This window comes from Atractosteus spatula, chromosome 24 (genome assembly GCF_055471065.1).
Source record: "Atractosteus spatula isolate fAtrSpa1 chromosome 24, fAtrSpa1.hap1, whole genome shotgun sequence".
NCBI lineage: Eukaryota > Metazoa > Chordata > Actinopteri > Semionotiformes > Lepisosteidae > Atractosteus > Atractosteus spatula.
The window spans coordinates 11,770,965-11,795,280 of NC_142729.1; the positions used below are offsets into that span (position 1 = coordinate 11,770,965).

The 24,316-nt window shown below is 42.5% G+C and overlaps 1 gene segment (V, D, J or C); it reads right to left on the reverse strand.

The window, feature by feature from the left end:
* The window catches only part of LOC148815891 (Ig kappa chain V-III region MOPC 321-like), a 736,297-nt gene extending 713,061 nt beyond the window's left edge, over positions 1-23,236 (reverse strand). The window contains 2 exon segments of the V gene segment in view: positions 22,681-22,987; positions 23,164-23,236. Coding sequence covers positions 22,681-22,987; positions 23,164-23,236 — 380 coding nt within the window.
* Between the last annotated feature and the right edge of the window lie 1,080 nt (positions 23,237-24,316).

Below are 24,316 nucleotides of genomic sequence, written 5' to 3' on the forward strand. Positions count from 1 at the left end.
AGGTGTGGTGAGAATGTGATGCCAGATGTTGGAGCTAAAGAAATCTAAGATTGTGTTGCAAAGTAGCGATGAGACAGGTAATGTGGTGGGGCAGTTTGGCTTAAGCAGTCTGTTGATGGTGGAGAAAAGGTGTCTGGGGTTGTTATGGTTATTTTCAATGATGTGAGAGAAATCGGTGGATCTAGCAGTCTCTATCATATCCTTATATTCAGACAAGTAATCTTTCCAAGAATAATAATGTATGTTTAGGCCAGAAAGACGCCACCTACGCTCATGTTTCAGGGAGACTGAATTCATTTATTGCCGATGGTCAGTGTACCAGGGGGCAGAGTGAGAAAAACAGATGGTTCGGGTTTTTAGAGAAGCAAAGGTGCCGAGTGTATATAAAAGAGCACTATTGAGCAAATGTATTTGGTCCTTTAGAGGGTCACAGAAAGAGAAACAAGATAAGGAGGATAGAACAGATTTTGTGAACCTAGGCTAATCAGCTGATCACCAGTTGAGAAAATTTATGGTGCGTGAGGGGGAAGTGATAGAAACAGGTCATTCTAGATTGAAAAGAATAGCTAAGTGATCAGAGAGGCTTAGTTCAAGGGAAGTGAAGTGAGAAACAAAAGAGTCATGTGCAATGAATAAATCTAAATCAAATCAAATCAAAGTTTATTTATCAAATGCACAACAATACAGTGTGCCTCAGTAGTTGCTGGCAATGAAATGTTATTTCTGCAAGCTCACAAAAATCACAAGAATCACAAAAATCACAAAATTAAGGTTACAATCACAAAATTAAGGTTAACTACGGTGGTTAATTAAGGTTATCTAGGGTGTGTCCTTTGTTACAGTATGTGTTGGGCTAATAACAAACTGAGTTAGATCAAAGCATCCTAACAGAGCTAGCAAATCTTTAGCCAAACTGGAAGACCTTGAGTCAATTTGTATACTAAAGTCCCCAAGGACTAAGGAGTAAGGATTCTGTTAAATCTGAGGCACAAAATGGAAATAAATCACCAAATTCACCTAAAAAGGCTGATATCTAGCTGATAATTAGAGTAGGTAGAAGAGAGCAGGATTGTCTCTTTGGAAAAGTACCAGTGGAAATAGAGATAGAGAAAAGACACAAGGTATATTTAAACAGTTGTTGTTGTTTGGCTGTTTTGAGGTTTGTAACTAGTCCTGCTTCATTTCTCATTATGTAAAAAATGTTTAAAATGTAGTTGCTTTACGACTCCAGTTAGGAGTATGGCTTTTGTTTTAACTGTTTTTTATATCAAAAAGAATTTCACCGCCTCATCAAAAGTAGGAAGACTTTAAAAACAGATACTTTATTAATTGAACATATAGTTTATGTATATTGAGGTGAATGAGTGCTCAGTTGATGTGTGACCTGTTCATTCTATTTAAAGATCCTGTAGTGACATCTAGAGGTGATACTGAGAACTGGCAGTGAGTTGGTCTCGAGTTGATCCAATAAATCTTTGGACAGGTAGATAATCATGTTCCTAAACCCACTAACATCTTACTCTCACATGACATTTATGATTACATTTGCATCTGGTCTGGGTATTTGATATGTACCTGCTATGTGCTTTGCACAATATTAATTTAATCAGTATTTTAATCAGTGCTGTCTGGCTCTGGCTCTGAGGGAGGAATGATTTACCACTGAACTGAAATGGTGTGTGTTAATGTCGAGCTGTTTACTTTAGGAACACTTACAAAGGACCACAGGGTGATTACCATAAGCCTACTAAGGTAAATCTGTTGGTAAAATACTACATATGAGCCACACATCTGCTGACTGAGACTGCAACTCCGAACCCTGATTCCTCTATCAATTAGCTTGCTATGCAAATTATGAAACAATTATGAATATTATTAATAAATTATTATATATGAATGTGATAATAATTCATGTTTTGGTATACCTCTCCATCCCATACAGAATAAGTATTATTTGGACATATTCTTATCATACAACATAGTCAGTGATTGTATTGAAATAGCTGTTTTCATCACATTGAGATTATACAAAAGTTTAACACAAGGCAACTTCTGATCATATACAGTAGTTGAAATCTACTGCAAAGGGAATTCAAGTAATGTAATAATAATATAATAATATGTTGTTCTGCAGTAATATGTTAGTCTGGTAATTTTCCACAGGATGTTCTGTATTATTACTGTAATCATAGCCGGCCCAGGGACGCCAAATATGTAACGTTGCCATAGCCAAAATGTAAATGTAGTGGCTCTCTGAAGGCACCAGTTCTGTAGGGTTTGGGCATTTACTGTGACAATTATTAATTGTAGCAGTAAATCACAAAGTTAATTCTTTTGATGGCTTTAGAATCCAACCATGCGACATAACTCAAACAACGCACACACACAGATACTAATACACGAGGATACATTTATTAATACATAAAATGTGCATATAAACCTAACAGATCTTATCGAGAGGGTTATCAGAATACAAAAGATATATATTCATTCAGTTAGGAATAGTTACATATATCAAGAGGACATACGTTCAGTATATCATTCATTAAGACCGTTTCATAAATGAACTTGGTTATAACTTCTACATTAGATACTCAAAACAAGTACATAACTCTTAGGAATTAAATTGATATCAACTGGTTGGGATAACAATTGAATTCTCGAGCTGTAATGCATTGAAGTTGAATACTCATCCAATCTCTGGGGATTCATATCTCCTGCAGGCACAAACAATCAGCTGCAGGCTTGTTGCTGTCCAATCCGCGCTCTCTGGCTCCGTGCCAGGCTGTGCTGTGCGGCTTGCGACGGTGCGCTGCTGATGCTCACTGACCGGCTAGTTAGTGTTGGCTTTAACTAGCACAGTTTGTGCACAGGAGAAAAGATGACTGTGGGTCCCAGCAGGTCAGGAAGAGGACCGGTTCGTTCCTGATGAAGCGCTAGTTCTGAATAGTGATTCAGCTGTCCACAGTTCCGACCTGTTCATGAGGCTTGCTGCTGATGCTAACCTCGGGTGGATCCTCTGGTTACTCTCTGGCAACCTCCGCTCTAGACTCTTAGAACAAAGGAAAGTTCTGGCACTCGGACACACTGGCCGTTCCGTGGTTGTCTGGGCTGAGTCTCAGGATGGTCAGGAGGCGCGCTGCGAGAATGTCCTGCCCTTGGGAGCCTTCTGCTCCTGGGCTGTCCTGCCCTGGAATTCTCCTTTGAATTCCCTTTAGAAAAGTCCACAGAAGTCCACTGAATCTTACTGAATCTCTCAGGCTCTCTGTGTTGCCTGTTTTTACCTGCAGGAACTTCAGCTCATTGATTGGCTGAAAGTTCCATGGGCATCAGAGTCCCACGTGGGTTACTCGGCCCTACCAGTCCCTGATTGGTTGATCAAGGTGAGATATGAGTCACTTACTCCTGACACTTAGGAATGCAGTCCAGATGTCCATCTGGCACTCCCTAGACAGATAGGCGCCAATGGATGACCATTGATCATGATAGCCAGGCTTAGCTAAGTGTATCCCCCTTTGGGAGCTGTCCTAGGAAACCTTATCAAAAGAAACCTTAAATCAGCCTGCATGAATAGTTTCTCTGTGGCTGCACCACAGAGATGAACAGAGATTGGACCATTTGGGAAAGCTCAGAACACTTAATTCTGCCTTATTAATAAGCCTCGCCGCTACATTACTGTCTTGCTGTTCTCTGGTGGCATTAAATAATTAAAGTCCCATTGATTTTTACCAGGAACTATTGGTCTGTTTCACACAGTAAAAAAATTAAATTAAATACACAAAAACAAGACAAGCTAACTCATAATACTTAGGAGAGAGATAGATATTCTCTATCCATCTACTTTGAAATCTAAACTGGAGAAACTATTTTTTTAAAGTACAGCCTTGAAGTTCTGTATATAGTATGTCCAACTTATTGCTTAGAGGCCAGCTATTCCACTTCACTCTGCCTGTCTTGGTTTAAATCAGGGATGGTTCAATGTTTTAGCCAGAAAAGGATTTTTCTTCTTCAAGCTGTGTGTGAAGCCTTTGCTTTTATACATTATACATGTAGATAGCTGGGCCTCTGCAGTAAGAGTACTGCAGCAGTCCCTCTGTCCCCAGGAAGCAGTGATGCCATGAGGAAGCCATGAGGATAGTGAAGATTAGAAAAGGTTATGCGGGGAACAAACCTCACACTTCAACAAGAATAACCCAGAGACATTATGAGCAAAATGTCCTTTCATTTAGTTTGGATTGGACGTCAATCCAATGTGAACTGACAGTAAGTTTTTGAACTGTCTTTTTTTAAAGAGTAATTGTCTTGTACAATATAAGCATGTCTGAACAATTCTCTGAATTTATAAAAAGAAAAACAAGATTTATTATTTTGAATCCTTCAGGAGATCAGCATCACTGACAAAATCATAGTGCTATTACAGTGAAAACAGCAAAGACATGTTCTGTCTCCCTCTTGTGGTCATTATTAATATTGCAGTATGTGCTTCTTGTGGTTCTGTTTGACTAACTCATCTGAATGAAAAACATTCAGATCCCCAGTGTCTCACAGTACCTTATGTGAGCTGTCTTTAGATGTAGAGTTGGTTGCTTTCAATTTTACATTAACAATAAATATCACAAGATAAAAACAGATATCTTGTTATGCTAATGTGAAACAAAACGAAAACGTGGCAAGCGGGCTGGACTACAAACGAGACTAAAGACCGAATGCAAAATACATCCTTTACCAACCATTTTACTCGCCAATGTCCGATCCCTCGACAACAAACTCGATGAACTCAGACTGAGACTCTCCACACAACGAAAAATTAAAGAATGTTGTGCTTTTATTTTAATCGAAACATGGCTAACAGACAGTATTACGGACTCGGCTATACACCTACTTTAGATTTCTGCCTTCTGCATGGACAGAACTACAGAGTCCGGTAAAACCAGAGGTGGGGGAGTGTGCATTTTTATTAACAACGCGTGGTGCAACAATGTATCTACCATCACAAACACTGCTCACCCGCTCTGGAATTTTTAATGATCAAGTGCCGCCCCTTCTATCTGCCAAGGGAATTTACCACTGTTATTATCACTGCCGTCTATATCCCCCCTAACTCTAATGGCAAAGAAGCGCTAGAGGTACTATACACTGCAATAAACAAACAGGAATCTGCACATTCCTGCAATACTGTTTTGAATGCACTGACTGGGATGTATTTAAAGAGGCAGCCACACGGGGATCACACACTGACATACAGGAATATGCATCATCAGTCACTAGCTACATCAGGAAATGTGCTGATGATGTCACACTCACAAAATAATTTAGAACTTTCCCTAACCAGAAACCATGGATGAAGAGTGAGGTTTGCATCCTAATTAAAGCAAGGGATACAGCATTCAAACTGGGCAATAAACCAGAACTAAAGTCAGCCAGGATCAATCTTAACAATGGTATTAAACATGCAACGCTGGTCATGGGGCACATTAAGGAGACCATTCCAGACACACTGGACCTGTACCAATTCGCCTTCCGGCCCAATAGATCCACAGATGATGCAATCTCCATTGCCATACACACTGCTCTATCCCATCTGGATAAAAAGAACACATACGCAAGACTACTATTCATGACTTCAGCTCAGCTTTTAACACCATCATTCCAGAGAAACTAGATAGATAGTTTATTGATCCCGTGAGGGAAATTGCAGTGTAACAGCAGCTTAACACAGACAACACAGCCACAGTGTAACGAATGATACAATAATAATAATAATACAATACATACAATACAATCAGTACAGTGAGAAGTGCACTAGAAGAGTTACTCACAGTCCAGAACACACAAAGAACAAACTGGAACAGAACAGTACGCAGAAAAATCATATTGCAGATATGAATATAAATGTATCGCACGGGTCCCTGGCATATATTGCACAAAAAACGGTTGTAAACTGGAAGAGAAAAAAAAAGAACAGAAGTGTCAGTATACTGTTCAGTCCAGAAAGAGGTCACTGTCAATGTTGCCTCCGCCCAGACGCAAGGTGGATGCATTGTAGAGTCAACTAGTCAAGAAACTCAGTGCACTGAGTCTTCACACCACCCTCTGCGACTGGATTCGGGACTTTCTGACAGGCTGTCCGGCTTGGAAACCACACTTCCGGCACACTAACTCTGAACACTGGGGTTACCCTCAACGTCGGCAAAATCAAGGAGCTGATCGTTGATTTCAGAAAACTGAAAAACAGTCATGCCCCTATCCACATCAACGGCACTGAAGTGGAAAGAGTCAGTAACTTCAAATTCCTTGGCCTCCATATCACTGAGGACCTCACATTGTGTCTCAATGCCACTTGTCTGATTAAGAAAGTGCTACAGTGCCTGTACTTCCTAAGACAGTTGAAGAAGGCTAAGATATCTCCCCAGGTCCTCACTAACATTTACAGATGCACTACAGAAAGCACACTGACAGGTTGCATCACGGTGTGGTGTGGCAATTGCTTATTGCTGACTGCAAAGCCCTACAGAGGATGGTGAAGACTGTCCAGTCCATCACTGGGGCTGCTCTCTCATCCATCCAGGACAATTATGACAGACGGTGCTTGAGGAAAGCTCTAAGCATCATCAAAGACTCCAACACACCCCAGCTACAGACTGTTTGACCCTCTACCATCTGGAAAACTATACTGGAGCATTCGGGCGCAGACTTTTTACCCCTGCACTATCAAACTATTAAACTCCCAGCCTCTCTCACCTATAGTTTGAAACCTCACAGTGCCTTCTCTCTTTACCAAAACTCAAACACACATTGAAATCTACCTCTACCTCACATGTCAAAAAGTTCACTCCCCATAAATTTCTATCCTTTATTTCATACTGTTGATGAATGATTTTGCACAGCTGATGTTGTTTTGCACATTACCTGTTACCTGTTGTTGTTTTGCACATTGCCTGTTGTCTCTGTCTTTCTTTTCTTATACAATTGCATTGTTGTTTTTTTGCACTATTTATGCTCTGAGAGCTAGCTAAATAGCATTGTGTTATACCATATACCTGTGTATGAGTAAAATGACAATAAACTTGAACTTAAAATTGACATATTTAAACAAATGACATTTATTATCTATAATGTTAATTAACATTATTTAATTTGCAATTTTCAGTTTCATAGCATATTAATCTTAATATTTGAAAACATCTGCAGATTCTTTCTTTGTTTAATGAACAACACTTACTGTATAAATTATCAAGTAAAGGTTTATTCCATGCTGAAAAGAAGAGAAAAGAAACAGCATTTCAGCTGTGGAGCCTTCTTCGAGGATTCAACCTTTAATAGTTTCCTTTGCGGACCAACCCAGCTGTTGCAGCTACTGTACCTACTTGAATTATTTATAAATGATGTACAAACCCAGCCCTGTTCATTTAATTGTAGCAGTTCTGCAGCTGTTCTCAGTCTCTATGGTTCCTGTTGATGAGCCAGAGCAACTTCTGTAGAGCTGAAGGAGGTTTTTGTACAGATGTGTATCACTGTGTGAGAGTGGTGCTGTAGCCCTGCTGACAGTAATAATCTCCTGCATCTTCAGCCTGGACTCCAGTGATTGTCAGTGTAAAAGCTGTTCCAGACCCTCTGCCAGTGAATCGATCAGGAACCCCAGACTGTCAGTTTGTTGCTCCATAAATCAGGAGCTGTGGAGCCTGGCCAGGTTTCTGTAGGTACCAGTTCAGGTTGTTGCTAACAGACTGACTGGCTGTACAGCTGAATGAGACAGAGCTTCCTGGGAGAACAGACTGAGCTGCAGACTGAGTCAGAACAATCTGCCCACTGGACCCTAGAGAGAAAATAGCACTAAAAATAAATAATTAATGCATTCTTTATGTAAACATGTAAATATATTTGCCTCAGAAAACACATTTGCTATTTTTCTATTGAAGTTCTTTACATTTTAGGTTTCTTCCAATGTATTCTGTTCTTTAAACTTTAACTTTTAAAGGTTAATATGGTAAAATTAATGTTAATAAAATAAAGAGAATTAGAGAAGTATTTTCTTTAATCCCCACCTTGAGCAAAGAGCCCCAGTGTCCCCAGCAGTAGAATCAATGGCATCATTGTCCTGTGTGTCAGTGACTCTGAAAGGGCTGAACAGTGACTGATCCACACTGTGAGTCTTAAAGTGTTTGGAGCAGTGAGGCGGCACAGGTATGCAAAGCTCCTTCCTGTATACAAATCCTGTCTCAGACAGTTAGAAAAGGCCTGATCTGGGAGAACAGGTGCAATCTGCAAGGGTTGGGTCTGTTGTTGTGTGTATATAATACAGTATGTAGTGAATGTACTGCTAGATCAGTACTCTGACATTAGAGCTCTATCACATCCGGGCTCCCCTCAGTTTGCTATTGCCCTTCTGCCCAAGACATTCAGACACCCTCAGCATGATCATTCACTGATGGACCTGATAACATCCTCAGCTGTGATTTTGTACCTTAACAGTTAGCACCTAGATTATTTCATTGGTAAATTCACTGGCTTACCTTCTCTCTCCAACTAACTTGGCAATTCTGACTTTACCAACCAGGTGACTGCAAGCAGTCCAAATCAAGGCTTTACTTTGTTAACATGCCAGACCCAGAGAATGAGTCAGTGAAGAACTGAATTCTGCCCGAGATATTGTTACTGCAACAAACTAAATCTTTTATTTCATGAACCAATTTTATTTTGACTGATCATTGAAACTGTGAAAGTTGGACTCTTTGTCAGCATTCTGAATATCTAAACATGTTCAGTTACGGGCTGTAGCTGGGACAAACCAAATTTAAAATATTAGTAAGCATCAGTTATGATTACTGTAAAGGGAATTTGAGAGAGAGTGAGAGAAAATGCGAGAGAGAAAAAAATTCTCAACAATAGCATCACTGTGTACCAGCATTCCCAATGCACCAATGAGACACTCGCATCGGGCAGCCAATGGAGTAACTATGCGGTGCTCGTTATTTTGACTCGCACTACATAATTCAAACAAAAATATACTTAAGGGTATATTTTTTAAAAACACATATTTCAAACTCACATAAGACGCGAGCCCACTGTACTGTATATTGTATTATGTATGTACAGTATGTGTAATTTATGAATTTCTTTATTTTCTTTTATCGTTTTTTGTATCTCTGTTATTTCAAGCACACCACAAAAATTCCTCAAAACCTCAAAAATGGCAATAAGATTTACTTTGACTTTGCGCCCCTGTACTGGATACAGTGGTTAGAAAATGGACGGATGGACTTTTTGGTTGAATATGGTGGCATATGTGATTGGTATCTCTCTGCCTTGTCTCGCAGTCAGTATGATTGTAATGAGAAATAATATAATCACAGTTCTTTGTATACTGTGACTGTGTTAAATGATCTCTTATAAAAGCAAAATAAACATGTAAGTGCACCTGCAGTACAGTAGGTCCCAGCTGCAGCAGTACAGTCACTGTACATCCCTGCTGAGGGAGGTTTTTGTACGGCTGTGTAACACTGTGTGAACACATCACCACTGTGGTAACTCTGACAGTAATAATCTGCAGCATCTTCAGCCTGGACTCCTGTGATGGTCAGAGTGAAGTCAGTCCCAGATCCACTGCCACTGAAACGCTCTGGGATCCCAGTCTGACGGGTAGTTGCTCTATAGATCAGGAGCTTAGGAGCTTCTCCAGCTTTCTGTTGGTACCAGGCTAGGAAGTCGTTATTATACACTGCAGGACTGGTCTTACAGCTCACAGTGACTGTCTGTCCAGAGAGAACAGATTTCACTCCTGGAGTCTGAGTTACAGTAACCTGCCCACTGGCTTCTGAAAACAAGACAGAATACAGGAAATGCAGGAATTTAATCATGTGAATGCTTTAGTTTCTTTCAGCTATTTTATACTTTTCTGTAAAGCTTCTTAACATAATATGCTAAAAGCCATATCCTCCTTCATTAATTAAAAAACATTTTTAAGTCAGCATCCAACCAAGTATTCAATTGTACCCTGAGCAGAGATGAAGAGAGTCCAGATGAAGATGGTGATGAAGGTCATTGTTGCTGTGGGTTTTGTTGCATGAAGGACAGCTCTCGGTCATGAAATGTTAAACTCACAGGGCTATAAACACTCCCAGAGCACTGAAGCATGTGCTGCCAATGCAAAGTGTCTCTTCTATGCAAATTGTCTTCCTGGGTTCAGCAGCACCTGTAACACAGACTTGGTGCTGTGTGTTATGACAGAGCAGGATGAGCAGTTTAGCATTAGACCACTGCTGCTCTGCCCTTTTAGAATGCACTTCAACCATATTGCTCTCATAAAGTGCTTGGCTGGACCAATGGGGTGTCTTAAAAAGGACAACCAAATTAAGTGGTGATTTTTTAATGATCTGAGATGCTTATCCTCTTCTTGACTAGAATCACCTTCAACGTTGTAGCTATGACAGCTTGTTCCACACACCCACACTTCTGTGTGTAAAGAGGCACCTGCTGCTCTTGATGCTATAAACACTCTTTCCACTCTGTGGTGGCTCAAGCCCAGGCTTTGTCCAGGGCCTCTCCTGGGAGTGAGAATTGGACACACCTGGCCCGTGCCTGGTCAATGTCCTGTGTGACTGGAATGCCACTGGAGCTCATGTGATTGGTCCAGTGAGTAATTCCACATCCCAGCAAATTTATTATCGGGTTATATTAGTAGCTAGGTGTAGAGTACTGTACATAAGCTAGAGGCTGTGTCTAAGCTTCTGCTGTTCAGGGAGGAGGAGGGTAGATACTGTAATGCGTTAGGATCAAGGAAAAGGTTTTTGCCTATTTGTTTTTCTGAGTAAAGCCCATGGGTAAAGTGGAGTCATTCAAACAGGATAAGGACTGGTGAATAGTTTTTTTTTTTTGGTGCACAGAAGGGGTTCTTGTGGTAGATTTTTTTGCTAGTTTTGTCATGGCCATGGCACCCTGTCGATATGCAACATTACTTTTGTGGACATACTGTACATCTACCCTGTTTACACTACCTGACCCCAACCCTTCAACATTGATACCTAATATTTTTAGTAAATCCCTTCTATTTATGTCTATTTCCCATCTTATCTCCCAGTTACCATTAGTAATAACTTAACTTTTCATCTAATTTAATCTTAATAATACAAGATTTTATTTAATATAGCTCCTTTAAAGGTGGCTTCTCAAAGCACTTTACAGAACAACTACAATAAACAATACACAAGATATACACAGTGAAAATACACAGCAGAGGAGACAGTAGATGGGGTTACTGAATACAGATGTGTCATGATAGGTAATTTTAACACACTCCCTTGTGCTCTAGTTAGTCTAGTAATTGTGAGACACTCCCTAGAGTAAGCTAGTGTGAGTTCGAAGATGGCTGACCTACGAACAAAGTGTTTAATAATCCTTCAAATAAAAAGTTAAGTTAGACACATTCCATATATTATGTTCAACTATATTTAGGATGTATATATAAACGAACCCAAAAGGCGACAAGTTGGAACAAAGGGGTATAAACAGAGCCAGTTAAGCAAAAGCCCTTCCAAACAAGGTTTAGAATCAGCTATTGCAGACAGCAGATTGTTTCACAAATATAGTCTATTACATTGTTATTTGTCATATATTTAGAATCTATGTGCAAGATTGTAAATTATAATGTTTGATTGATTCATAAAAGTTGTCAAGTGTTCTCACAATGTACTATTACAATTTCTGGATGTATTTCAATTTCAAAACCCCACATTATCTACACATTTAACACAGGTGTTTCACTGTAATTTAAGAATGTATCGAGTTAAAAAACAATGTGATTGTATTTCAATTCAAGGGTAAGGAGGGTTAGTAGGAACAGCCTTAGCAGCTCTTGAAAACTGCACCATTTGTAACGATCTCGTGTCTAAGGACCCTATGCAGAATTCCTCTAAACATAAATTTTCTTGTAAACACAAATCCAAATTCAGGAGTCCAAAATCCAGGCCAGAGTCAAAAGGCCGAAAAAAACACTACAATCAAATCATGAACTAAGAGACGTACAGTAGTCAGTAAACAAGCCGATGTCACAATCAGTAAAACTAGGAGTATTGGAGAGAAGCACAGGAACGATGTAGCTCTGGATAGGAAAACCCTAATACTGAGCAAGGAGTGGAGTGTGTAGTGTTTCATAGCCGTTCAGGGACGCCAAATATGTAATCATAGTGGCTCTCTGAAGGCACCAGTTCTGTAGGGTTTGGGCATTTACTGAGACAATTATTAATTGTAGCAGTAAATCACAAAATTGATTCTTTTGATGGCTTTAGAATCCAACCATGCGATATAACTCAAACAACGCACACACACAGGTACTAATACACGAGGATACATTTATTAATACATAGAATATGCATGTAAACCTAACAGATCTTATCGAGAGGGTTATCAGAATACAAAAGGTATATATTCAATCAGTTACGAAGTGTTACACATCAAGAGGACATACGTTCAGTATATCATTCATTAAGACCGTTTCGTAAATGAACTTGGTTATAACTTCTACATTAGATACTCAAAACAAGTACATAACTCTTAGGAATTAAATTGATATCAACTGGTTGGGATAACAATTGAATTCTCGAGCTGTAATGCATTGAAGTTGAATACTCATCCAATTTCTTGGGAATTCAGATCTCCTGCGGGCACAAACAATCAGCTGCAGGCTTGTTGCTGTCCAATCCGCGCTCTCTGGCTCCGTGCCAGGCTGTGCTGTGCGGCTTGCGACGGTGCGCTGCTGATGCTCGCTGACCGGCTAGTTAGTGTTGGCTTTAACTAGCAAAGTTTGTGCACAGGAGAAAAGATGACTGTGGATCCCAGCAAGTCAGGAAGAGGACCGGTTCGTTCCTGATGAAGAGCTAGTTCTGAATAGTGATTCAGCTGTCCACAGTTCTGACCTGTCCACGAGGCCTGCTGCTGGTTACTCTCTGGCAACCTCCACTCTAGACTCTTAGAACAAAGGAAAGTTCTGGCACTCGGACACACTGGCCGTTCCGTGGTTGTCCGGGCTGAGTCTCGGGATGGTCAGGAGGCGCGCTGCGAGAATGTCCTGCCCTTGGGAGCCTTCTGCTCCTGGGCCGTCCTGCCCTGGAATTCTCCTTTGAATTCCCTTTAGAACAGTCCACAGAATCCTCTCCAGAATCTTACTGAATCTCCCGAATCTGAATCTTGTTGAATCTGAATCTCCAGGCCTGTGTTGCCTGTTTTTACCTGGAGGAACTTCAGCTTGTTGATTGGCTGAAAGTTCCATGGGCATCAGAGTCCCACGTGGGTTACTCAGCCCTACCAGTCCCTGATTGGTTGATCAAGGTGAGATATGAGTCACTTAGTCCTGACACTTAGTAATGCAGTCCAGATGTCCATCCGGCACTCCCTAGACTGATAGGCGCCAGTGGATGACCATTGATCATGATAGCCAGGCTTAGCTAAGTGCACCCCCCTTTGGGAGCTGTCCTAGGAAACCTTAAATCACCCTAATGGTCTCTCTGTGGCTGCACCACAGAGATGAACAGAGAAATGGGGCCTCATTTGGGAAGCTCAGAAACACTTAATTCTGCCTTATTATTAAGCCTCGCCGCTACATATCCCCCCTTTTTGAAGGTCACGAGGTCCTGAGGCGTTGTTGCCTTCAAAACAAAAACAGAGTTAAGTGATGTCCCTTGCCATTAGAACATTAATCTTAAATGTCCACATTACTCCTCGAGAATTCATACCAGAACCAGCATTGGATACAAACAGGATGAATAACATCTGGAGTATGTATAAACACGGTAGGAGACATTATCTAAGTCTAGGAATTACACATCAGGAAGTTCACTGTCAATATCTGATACCTCTGTGGTAGATATTTGGGGAGAAGTCACTTCCTTTCTTTTGACATGCTACCTTTGACTCATTCATGCTACCCGGAGTACATCTTGATGTGAGAGTACATCATTCAGAGTACACTGTCAGTCATGATCCAGCTACCTGGCAGTAGTGTTACAATAACAACAGTTCCTGTTCCCAGCCCCCCGATAAACCAGAACACCTGTGTTGGGTATCTGCTAGGGTGGTTTGGAGGTTTGTTCCATTAAAGCAAACTCAACTACCTGTACCTCTTCAGGGCTTACTGTTTCTTGGATTTCTATCCAATTCAATAGTGTGGCACCTGAAGGCATCCACGACCTCAAGTTTGGTCTTATATTGTCTGGTTCCAGACCGTACAGTGTTAAGTTCAAGCTGTACTATGGCCTCCTCGGGAACTTACAGGAACTGTTTGATTAGGTAGCTGCATTGCGGTAGCTGTATCATGCCTGTCACAAGTCATAGTGTCAGTTAAATGTGGTGTGTTGACCAGCCATTTACGTCCCACCTGCTCTTCATGGGGTTCATTAACCTCCCTCTGCCCATTAGTAGCTTTACACCCTTCATTGGTGAATCGTTTAGACACAGCCAATGGATAGCTTTGGTAGCCATACCCATCTCAAGATTTGGAACCGAATTCAATCTTGGATTGCCTTCTGGGTGAGCTATGAGCGATGGGGTTAATGTCACATACTCCTCTACTGAGAAGAGTGGAATCGAGTGGGTTGGGATTTGTGCCGTGGTTAGACTGGCTACAGTGGCACTAAACTCCCTTAACAGGTCTTGTGTCAACATTCTGGCCTGTTGCACACAAGCATAAACCCACTGTATAACACCAACAATCATGTCCACTGGTTGGGGAATAAGGTTTAACCCTGTTGCATAGGAAGTTGCCTGTAGGATTTTCCCTAAGCTTTCCAACTTTTGCTGCTGTCGATACAGTCTGTCACTACCCTCTGGCCTCTCTGACACCTGCCTTCTTGGGGCAGTCAGGGTGAGAGTGCCAGTAGCACACAAACCTACCAAAAAGAGCAAACGTGCAACAGTGGCGGCAGCAATCAGTCCTCCCAAAAGTCTTTTAGGGTGGCTGATCCCAGTCATCTCCTTCTGAGTGACTGTTGCCTTTCTAAGCTGGCGCAGCTTGTACATGGTGTCTTTCTCAGTATGCCATGTGGCATCCTGGGGACCAACATCCTGGAAATCTGGGGAGATCTGACGCAGCGGCTGATGCTGCTCCTCCTTTTCCAGGGCATCTGCTTTTTCGATTTGTTCATGCCTGTGCTCTAGGAACCCTGCAGGGGGCGGTGCAGCAGTGGAGCATGCCTGACCCTCGGCTGAGTGGTCATCTGGAGCACCTGAGTGATCTGGGATTGTTACCCCATTCTCACTGTTCAGGTCCACCCTGCACACTTCCTGATTGAGGAATCCCTCTATCGGCATGTTTACAATCGTTCGCTGGGGGTAGGTGTAGGACACCTGCTTGCTCCCCCCTTTCCTCGCTAGGGGTTCAGGGAGCTGCCCCAGCACTGGGATAGCTAGTTCACTGTCTTCGAACTCGCTATCACCCACCAGGCCCATGTCAGTACAGGCGGGGATTCTGACACCCCTCTTTGCGATGTCCTGCACTGGCAGGCGGGTGGCTTGACCATCCAGCTCCAGTCTGGGTGAACCACTGTTGGTCAGACTCAGACTGACAGACTGAGCTGGTGGCTGTAAGAAAACCAGCTCGGCTTTCATTCCCTGTCCCTTCTGGGGGACTGGGTGTGTTGGAAACCCTGCCGTTGAGGCAGGAACAATCAGGTCAGTCTCACTCACTACCTGGTAGTTGTGAGAAATAATGTTACCTGACTGCAGGTTCCCTGGGTCACAGCAGAGGGAATCGGCATCTGGGATCAGGTGTGTCCACAGCGCAGTAGTCTCAGCGTCCAGCTGGACCTCCTGTCTAACCTGTGAATGTTGCACCAGGGGCACCTGGCGGTGGCCCTGTGACAGCTGCTCAAGCAGATCCTCACTAATAGAGGACCTCTCAGGGCTAAGGGTGAGGGCTACATCACCAACCTGCTCTCCTGCCATCTGGATCCCTTCCACCACTGCAGGGTGGTGTTCCTGACCCCTCTTGGGTGCCAGGGTGCACAGGGAAAGCTCCTTTTCATCGCCAGGTGGGGAGATCTGCTCCTCTTTAGGGATGTAAAAGGGGTGTGCTTTACCTGGTGGATCAGGCGGCTGCTTGGAGCACCGCTCCTGTGGCAGGGAGGCTGTTGGGACCTCAGCCGGGACACGACTTCCCTGTATATCCGGGGAACAAGAAAATATTTTTATTTCTTGTCCAGAGGGAACAGAAGGAATCTCCACATAGGCTTCTGTGTTCGGTGGGCACTGTGTGAGCACAGTCTGCCTCTTGGCCCCCCTTTCCTTCTGTACAGAAGGCTTAGGAGCCTTGACCTGTTTCCACACTTTGCCTTTCTGGTGATCCACCAAAGGTTCCACTCTGAGTCGCATACCCTTTTCTTTTTCTACCCGTTTGAGCTTGCCGTGTGACATCAAACACCTTTCAACCTCAGTGTCAATCAGTGTCTCACTGGGTAAGACATCTCCCATGGCAGCCTTGAGGTAAAAGCTTCTTGCTTTTCCTCTGTGTTTTACTGCCTGCTCTGTGACTTCAGGGGTGGAGTCAGCACTCGCTTGGGAGTGGCTGACCTCATCCAGGCAGGAACCCTTCCGCTCAATCAGATAGACTGAGGGAGGGAGAGGGGGCGGGTCTCCGCCTCCTCCAGTGGAGAGTATCAGCTCATTCACGCTTCCGGCAGCCTTGGGGAGCGGTTGTCCCTGTCCTAATAAAGCTTGTTCAAGCCTGGCCAGGCGGGCGGCTACTGAATCCTTTTGTTCAGCCTTTTCTAGCCCTTTCCCTCCCCCGGTGTTCTCATGGCACTTAGGACGCTGGGTGCGGTCCTGTGTGCCTGCTTTGGAACGGGGCTTAGCCAGCTCAGGAGCCTGTGCTCCTTCGAGCAGGAGGGAATTAACCCTGCTGGCTCTGACGGCGAACACAGTCGCTTTAGCAGCTTTTTGCTCAGAGCGACTTTGGACATCATACTCCCAGGCTTTCTGCACGAATCTCTTAATATCAGTCATTTTCATGGTCTGTGCATCTGTATGCATTAAGATCATCTTTCTGACTGATGGGTGGAGATTCGCAATGAATAAACCCTTGAAATGTATGTTCTCTTCGCAACCCTCATCATTTCGCCCTGCAAAATAAGTTCGTCTAAGTCTCTCGTAATATTCGCGAGGGGACTCTGCTCTCTCGTGCTTAATGTTAAGGGCGGCGGCTATCGCGGCAGTCGGGTCAATAAACGCACTGTATTCTTCGATAAGTGCTTGACATAGCTGCTCAAAGTCATTACAGACTTCTTTCATCTGCCTAGCCATCCACTCATGTACAGCTCTGCTGGTAGTTTTCCTGACCAGAAACACTTTCTCCTGTTCTGTGGCGTTTGGCAGGAACTGCAGGTTATACCTGAGGTCTTGAATATAACTCTCGATATTATTCTCTGACACTGCGGGGTCAAATCTCTCTATGTCCTTCGCTAGCTCTCTCAGAGAATGGAGGTTTATTCTCCTAGCTTCTCCGCTGACGGAGATATGACGGAGATCGTGGTCAGACTTGTCGCTGCTAGAGAGAGTGCTTAATAGCGACTCGAATTCAGACCTTTTAGCAACCATCGTTAAACTTAAAGAGTATTACTTTTAAGTACGAAATCACAGTTTAAGATCAAGTATGCAATCAAACCGGTAGATTGCAAAAGATCACAAAACAATCAAGCACTGCTTAAAGAGCAAGTGGAACTTTTTTTCTTTCGGCTTTCAGCACACTGTATTGTCGTGTATGAAACCCGCGGCGTTTTATATGAATTATTCCGCTTGGTTGATTCATTTCAGTCTTGCCACGCCCACCCAGGGACGCCATAAAAATGTAGTGTTTCATAGCCGTTCAGGGACGCCAAATATGTAATCATAGTGGCTCTCTGAAGGCACCAGTTCTGTAGGGTTTGGGCATTTACTGAGACAATTATTAATTGTAGCAGTAAATCACAAAATTGATTCTTTTGATGGCTTTAGAATCCAACCATGCGATATAACTCAAACAACGCACACACACAGGTACTAATACACGAGGATACATTTATTAATACATAGAATATGCATGTAAACCTAACAGATCTTATCGAGAGGGTTATCAGAATACAAAAGGTATATATTCAATCAGTTACGAAGTGTTACACATCAAGAGGACATACGTTCAGTATATCATTCATTAAGACCGTTTCGTAAATGAACTTGGTTATAACTTCTACATTAGATACTCAAAACAAGTACATAACTCTTAGGAATTAAATTGATATCAACTGGTTGGGATAACAATTGAATTCTCGAGCTGTAATGCATTGAAGTTGAATACTCATCCAATTTCTTGGGAATTCAGATCTCCTGCGGGCACAAACAATCAGCTGCAGGCTTGTTGCTGTCCAATCCGCGCTCTCTGGCTCCGTGCCAGGCTGTGCTGTGCGGCTTGCGACGGTGCGCTGCTGATGCTCGCTGACCGGCTAGTTAGTGTTGGCTTTAACTAGCAAAGTTTGTGCACAGGAGAAAAGATGACTGTGGATCCCAGCAAGTCAGGAAGAGGACCGGTTCGTTCCTGATGAAGAGCTAGTTCTGAATAGTGATTCAGCTGTCCACAGTTCTGACCTGTCCACGAGGCCTGCTGCTGGTTACTCTCTGGCAACCTCCACTCTAGACTCTTAGAACAAAGGAAAGTTCTGGCACTCGGACACACTGGCCGTTCCGTGGTTGTCCGGGCTGAGTCTCGGGATGGTCAGGAGGCGCGCTGCGAGAATGTCCTGCCCTTGGGAGCCTTCTGCTCCTGGGCCGTCCTGCCCTGGAATTCTCCTTTGAATTCCCTTTAGAACAGTCCACAGAATCCTCTCCAGAATCTTACTGAATCTCCCGAATCTGAATCTTGTTGAATCTGAATCTCCAGGCCTGTGTTGCCTGTTTTTACCTGGAGGAACTTCAGCTTGTTGATTGGCTGAAAGTTCCATGGGCATCAGAGTCCCACGTGGGTTACTCAGCCCTACCAGTCCCTGATTGGTTGATCAAGGTGAGATATGAGTCACTTAGTCCTGACACTTAGTAATGCAGTCCAGATGTCCATCCGGCACTCCCTAGACTGATAGGCGCCAGTGGATGACCATTGATCATGATAGCCAGGCTTAGCTAAGTGCACCCCCCTTTGGGAGCTGTCCTAGGAAACCTTAAATCACCCTAATGGTCTCTCTGTGGCTGCACCACAGAGATGAACAGAGAAATGGGGCCTCATTTGGGAAGCTCAGAAACACTTAATTCTGCCTTATTATTAAGCCTCGCCGCTACAAGTGTCAGGCTGCTTGAAGTAGACAGATGGGAGAAGGTGTGTCTGATTATTTAATTAGAGACTCCACTGGAATGTGAAGGAGTTGATTGAGGGCAATGAGACCTCCGGGGGCGTGACGCAAATGACATAACACCATTTCCAACTCAATAGGTATGATCAACGATAAAGTGCTGTACATGAAAAAAGCAAAGCTCATGCATAAACTGACTTGGTTTATCCAGTGTGCAGCCCCACCTAGATGAAGCACCAGCAGCCGGAGTGTGCCAGTAGGCTCCCCACACACTAGCTCTCAGAGTGATGGAGAGTGATGGAGCCAGTTCACAGATGGGGATTATTAGGAGGCCAGGAAGGCATTTGACCAGGACACTGGGGTTAACTCCCCAATCGTAAAACCCCAAATTTATCAAAAGAAAAGTTGGTTTAAATGTTGAAAACATAAGTTTTTTTGTCACAGAAGGTGTTATGAATTATAGCATTTATTAGCTTGAGCCACAACTAATAAATAAAATCACAAATCCCAGCAAAGCCCTCTTTTTCTAGGGAAGGAGTGGGAGGAGGGGTGGAGCAGAGGGGGTCAGAGTGGCAGTACTGCTGGTCCAGTTCCTAGGGCAAATCTCTACAGTACTATAGTATAGTAACTAGCAATGTACCAAGCATGATTTGAGAAGTAGACGATACCTTTATTGTTTGAATTGGATGTGTACTTTGCTTTGATATGTCATTCAGTAGGACTACTTTATACAGTGACTGGATGATTCAGTACATAACATATAATGTTTCTGGGTAAATGTCTGCGCTGAAACAATTGTGTCCTGTGAATGAACATCTCTGTGTTAAAATGCATAGAAAATTACAAAACATTCTCAATGAATCTTACAAAACTATCAGTGCACTTGGAACTTATTATACATGGTTCACCTCCATTATAATTTAGGAGAAGCTCAGGGTGGCAGGACAGTAGTCAGTTACCTCCTGGGCAACAGCAGCTTCAGGGAATAAAGTCCTGAGAAAGAAGAGCTGTGAGCTTCCCTACTGAGCCTGTGTCTCTCTGAGCAGAACGATAAAGAGAGAACTGGAGGGAGAGGAAAGAGAGATGAGGAGGAAAGAAGAAGCCAATAAGACTAGAGGACAGGAACAAGAAGCACAAGACCCGAATCCAAGTGCACAATGAGAAAACCAAACTGAAATGATTAAAAAGACACTTTTTCAGGGCGCACATCAACAAAGCAACTCTGATCATTCCATGCCTGGCATGATACACATGGGGTCACTTTCTTGTCCATAAATGTAGACAAATTTAGAGTTATTTTTGGGAATTATGGGAAACGTAAACCGTGTTCCACTGAAGCCACAACACATTGTTGGAGTGTGTTTATAAAAGTGCTTTATAAAGTACTGGAAATAGTGGTTAGAAAATGGATGGATGGACTTTTTCGTTGTCACCAGAGAACACACTTCTCATGAGCAGGAAAATTAAACACCTTGAGAGTCAGAGATGACATATTAGAATTTCTCTCCAGCCTCACAGTCAGAATGATGAAATAATATAATCCCAGTTCTTTCAATACTGTAACTGTGTTAAATGATCACTTGTAGTAGTAAAAAATATAGATTTTTTTTATTTTAAAGTTAAAGTTTTTTTAAGTGCACCTGCAGGAGGTCCCAGCTGCAGCACTGCAGTCGCTGTGCAGTCCTGCTGAGGGAGGTTTTTGTATGGGTGTGTAACACTGTGTTTACACATAACCACTGTGGTAACTCTGACAGTAATAATCTGCTGAATCTTCAGCCTGGACTCCTGTGATGGTCAGAGTGAAGTCCCAGATCCACTGCAACTGAAACGCTCTGGGATCCCAGTATACCGATAAGTTTTACACATTTTTTTGGTGTATCTGAACTTCCCAAAGATCTTATGATGGAAAGGCTATCTATTTTGTAGGACTTTGGAAAGACGTAATATTGTGGTTGGGAATCTTCCAGGATGTTCCACTTGTTATTTAAGATGTAGACCAGAAGCTTGGGGACCACATCTCAGGTGGGTTTTAATAGAACATTAGGGATATGACTGCCAATTGTGTGGTGATTCATAGGACTATTAATATATGATGATTGGCAAGTGTTGTGGAGTGCTGTGTCTTTTTTCCTTTAGTTCCTTCTCTTTAGTGTTCTGTCTGTCCCTCTATTCCAGGTGTGGGCCAGACTGCACACATCCATTCTGACTGTATGGTAATTGATGAGCATCCAGGCATCTAGACACACTGTATGAATCTTCTTCTATATGTAAAGAAGCTTCTGTTGTGCTAATTGCACTAATAGAGATAGCTTTTAAAATTATTTTCAATCAGAGCAATCCAATTGTTAATTATGATATCATTGATGCATTTTCAATTTTTTTTATCATACTATGTTGATCATCACATTCCATTGGAATATCCCTTACTGCCAAACTTTTATTAACTTTTTATTTCTGTATTTTGCTTGTGCAAAATGTTCTCCCTGTGTTCATATGGGTTTCCCATCAGGCGCTCTGGTCTCCTCTCACAGTCCAAATACATTGTTAGAATAACTGGCTGCTGGGAAAATTGACCCCAGTGTGAGTGTTTGTGAGTCTTTTTATGTCTATCTGCCTAGCAACTGACTGGCTTCTCTTCCAGAGTGTATCCTGCCTTGCACCCTTTGCAAGTAATTCAGGTCATGTAGTTTTACAGAGGGTTCTCAATTTACGTGGAGGTTGCATTCGGGAAACCCACGTGTACTGTAAATTTCGTGTATTTTTAAACACATTTTTCCTATTTAAAATATTGGTAATTTCTATAGTTGCATTCCGCACAAGTAAGTTTGACTCTGCTTACACACTATAGATGTGAATGATGGGACGTGGCATTCGCTAAATACCTTCAATACATCAACTTGTACTATGTATAAAATAAAAACACATGTATAAAATAAAAATTCCCAATGCACCAATGAGACACTCGCATCAAGCGGCCAACTGCATAACTATGTGGTGCTCGTTATTTTGACTCGCACTACATAATTCAAACAAAAATATACTTAAGGGTATATGGTTTTAAAAACGCATATTTCAAACTCCCGTAAGACTGTACCGTAAGACTTGCGCCCCTGTACTGGGTTCTGTGGTAAGAAAATGGACGGATGGACTTTTTGGTTGAATATGGTGGCATATGTGATTGGTATCTCTCTGTCCAGTCAGTATGATTGTAATGAGAAATAATATAATCACAGTTCTTTGAATACTGTGACTGTGTTAAATTATCTCTTACAGTAGTATAATAAACTTGTAAGTGCACCTGCAATAAGTTCCAGCTGCAGCAGTGCAGTTGCTGTGCAGCACTGCGGAGGGAGGTTTTTGTACGGCTGTGTAACACTGTGTGAACACACCACCACTGTGGTAACTCTGACAGTAATAATCTGCTGCATCTTCAGCTTGGACTCCCGTGACGGTCAGAGTGAAGTCAGTCCCAGATCCACTGCCACTGAAACGCTCTGGGATCCCAGTCTGACGGGTAGTTGCTCTATAGATCAGGAGTTTAGGAGCTTGTCCAGCTTTCTGTTGGTACCAGGCTAACCAATTGTTATTATACACTGCAGGACTAGTCTTACAGCTCACAGTGACTGTCTGACCAGGGGGAACAGATTTCACTGCTGGAGTCTGAGTCACAGTAACCTGTCCACTGGATTCTGAAAACAAGAAAAAACACAGTGCAGAAATTTAATAACTAGAATGCTTCAATTTCTTTAAGCTATTTTACACTTATCTGTAAAGCTTGTTTACATCATATACCAACTGCTTTATACTCCATCACAAATTAAAAAAAAATGTTCACATCAACACCTAGCCAAGTATTAAATCTTACCCTGAGCAGAGATGAGGAGTGTCCAGAGGAAGATGGTGATGAAGGTCATTGTTGCTGTGGGTTCTGTTGCCATGAAGATCAGCTCTCAGTCATAAAGTGTTAAACTCACACTATAAACACTCCCAGAGCACTGAAGCATGTGCTGCCAATGCAAAGTGTCTCTGCTATGCAAATTGTCTTCCTGGGTTCAGCAGCACTTGTAGCCAGTCAGAGCTGGAAACACAGGCTTGGTGCTGTGTGTTGTAACAGAGCAAGATGAGCAGTTTAGCATGAACACTCCTAGGCAACAGGACTAGACAGAGAGCAGCTTTATAAGGAGCAGAGAATAAGACACAATCAGCTGAGCTCAACACAGCTGGAATGGAGTGGAATGTGGAGAGTCTGGTTAAAGCAGCACTTGGCTCTGTGTGTTCAGACACTGGAGAACAGATGCAATAATTCTCAAAATGTAATATTATAAGTTATCAGTTAACCTCTTCTTAATTTTCAATGACACAGATGATTCCCTCCAGAATTCCAGCACTTTATGTGTGGGGCTGGAGAGACGCTGGCAGTGTATTCTCAAACACTGTATTTTCTATATTTACCAAAATCGCTTTGTTACAAATTGTTTTTGCACTTGAAAATCTTTACTGTACCTTATCTTTAAGAATGGATCTTATACTTCTCTTGACTGGTTAAATAAAATGATCAAAAAAGGTATAAGCTGCTCAGAGACATAAGAAAGATTATAAACAAGGAGGCTAGTGGACCCATCTTACTTTCTTGGTTTCAGTTACTGTGGATAATTGGAAGGTTGTGGGTTTAAATACCAGCTAGACCACTGCTGTTGTGCCCTTTTAGAATGCACTTCACCCAGATTGCTGCAGCACAATGCTTAGTTGGATCAATGAGCTTTAAAGCAGATTAATTGGTGATTTTTGATGTTCATCCAACCTCTTCTTGAATAGAATCGTCTTCAACACCACAGCTGTGACAGCTTCCACGTACCTACATGTGCATGTGTAAAGAGGTACCTCTTGTTCTTAATGCTTTCCACTCTGTGGTGGCTCAAGCCAAGGCTTTGTCCAGGGCCTCTCCTGGGAGAGAGAATTGGACACAACTGCCCTGACTGCCTGGTCAGTGTCCTGTGTGACTGGAATGCCACTGGAGC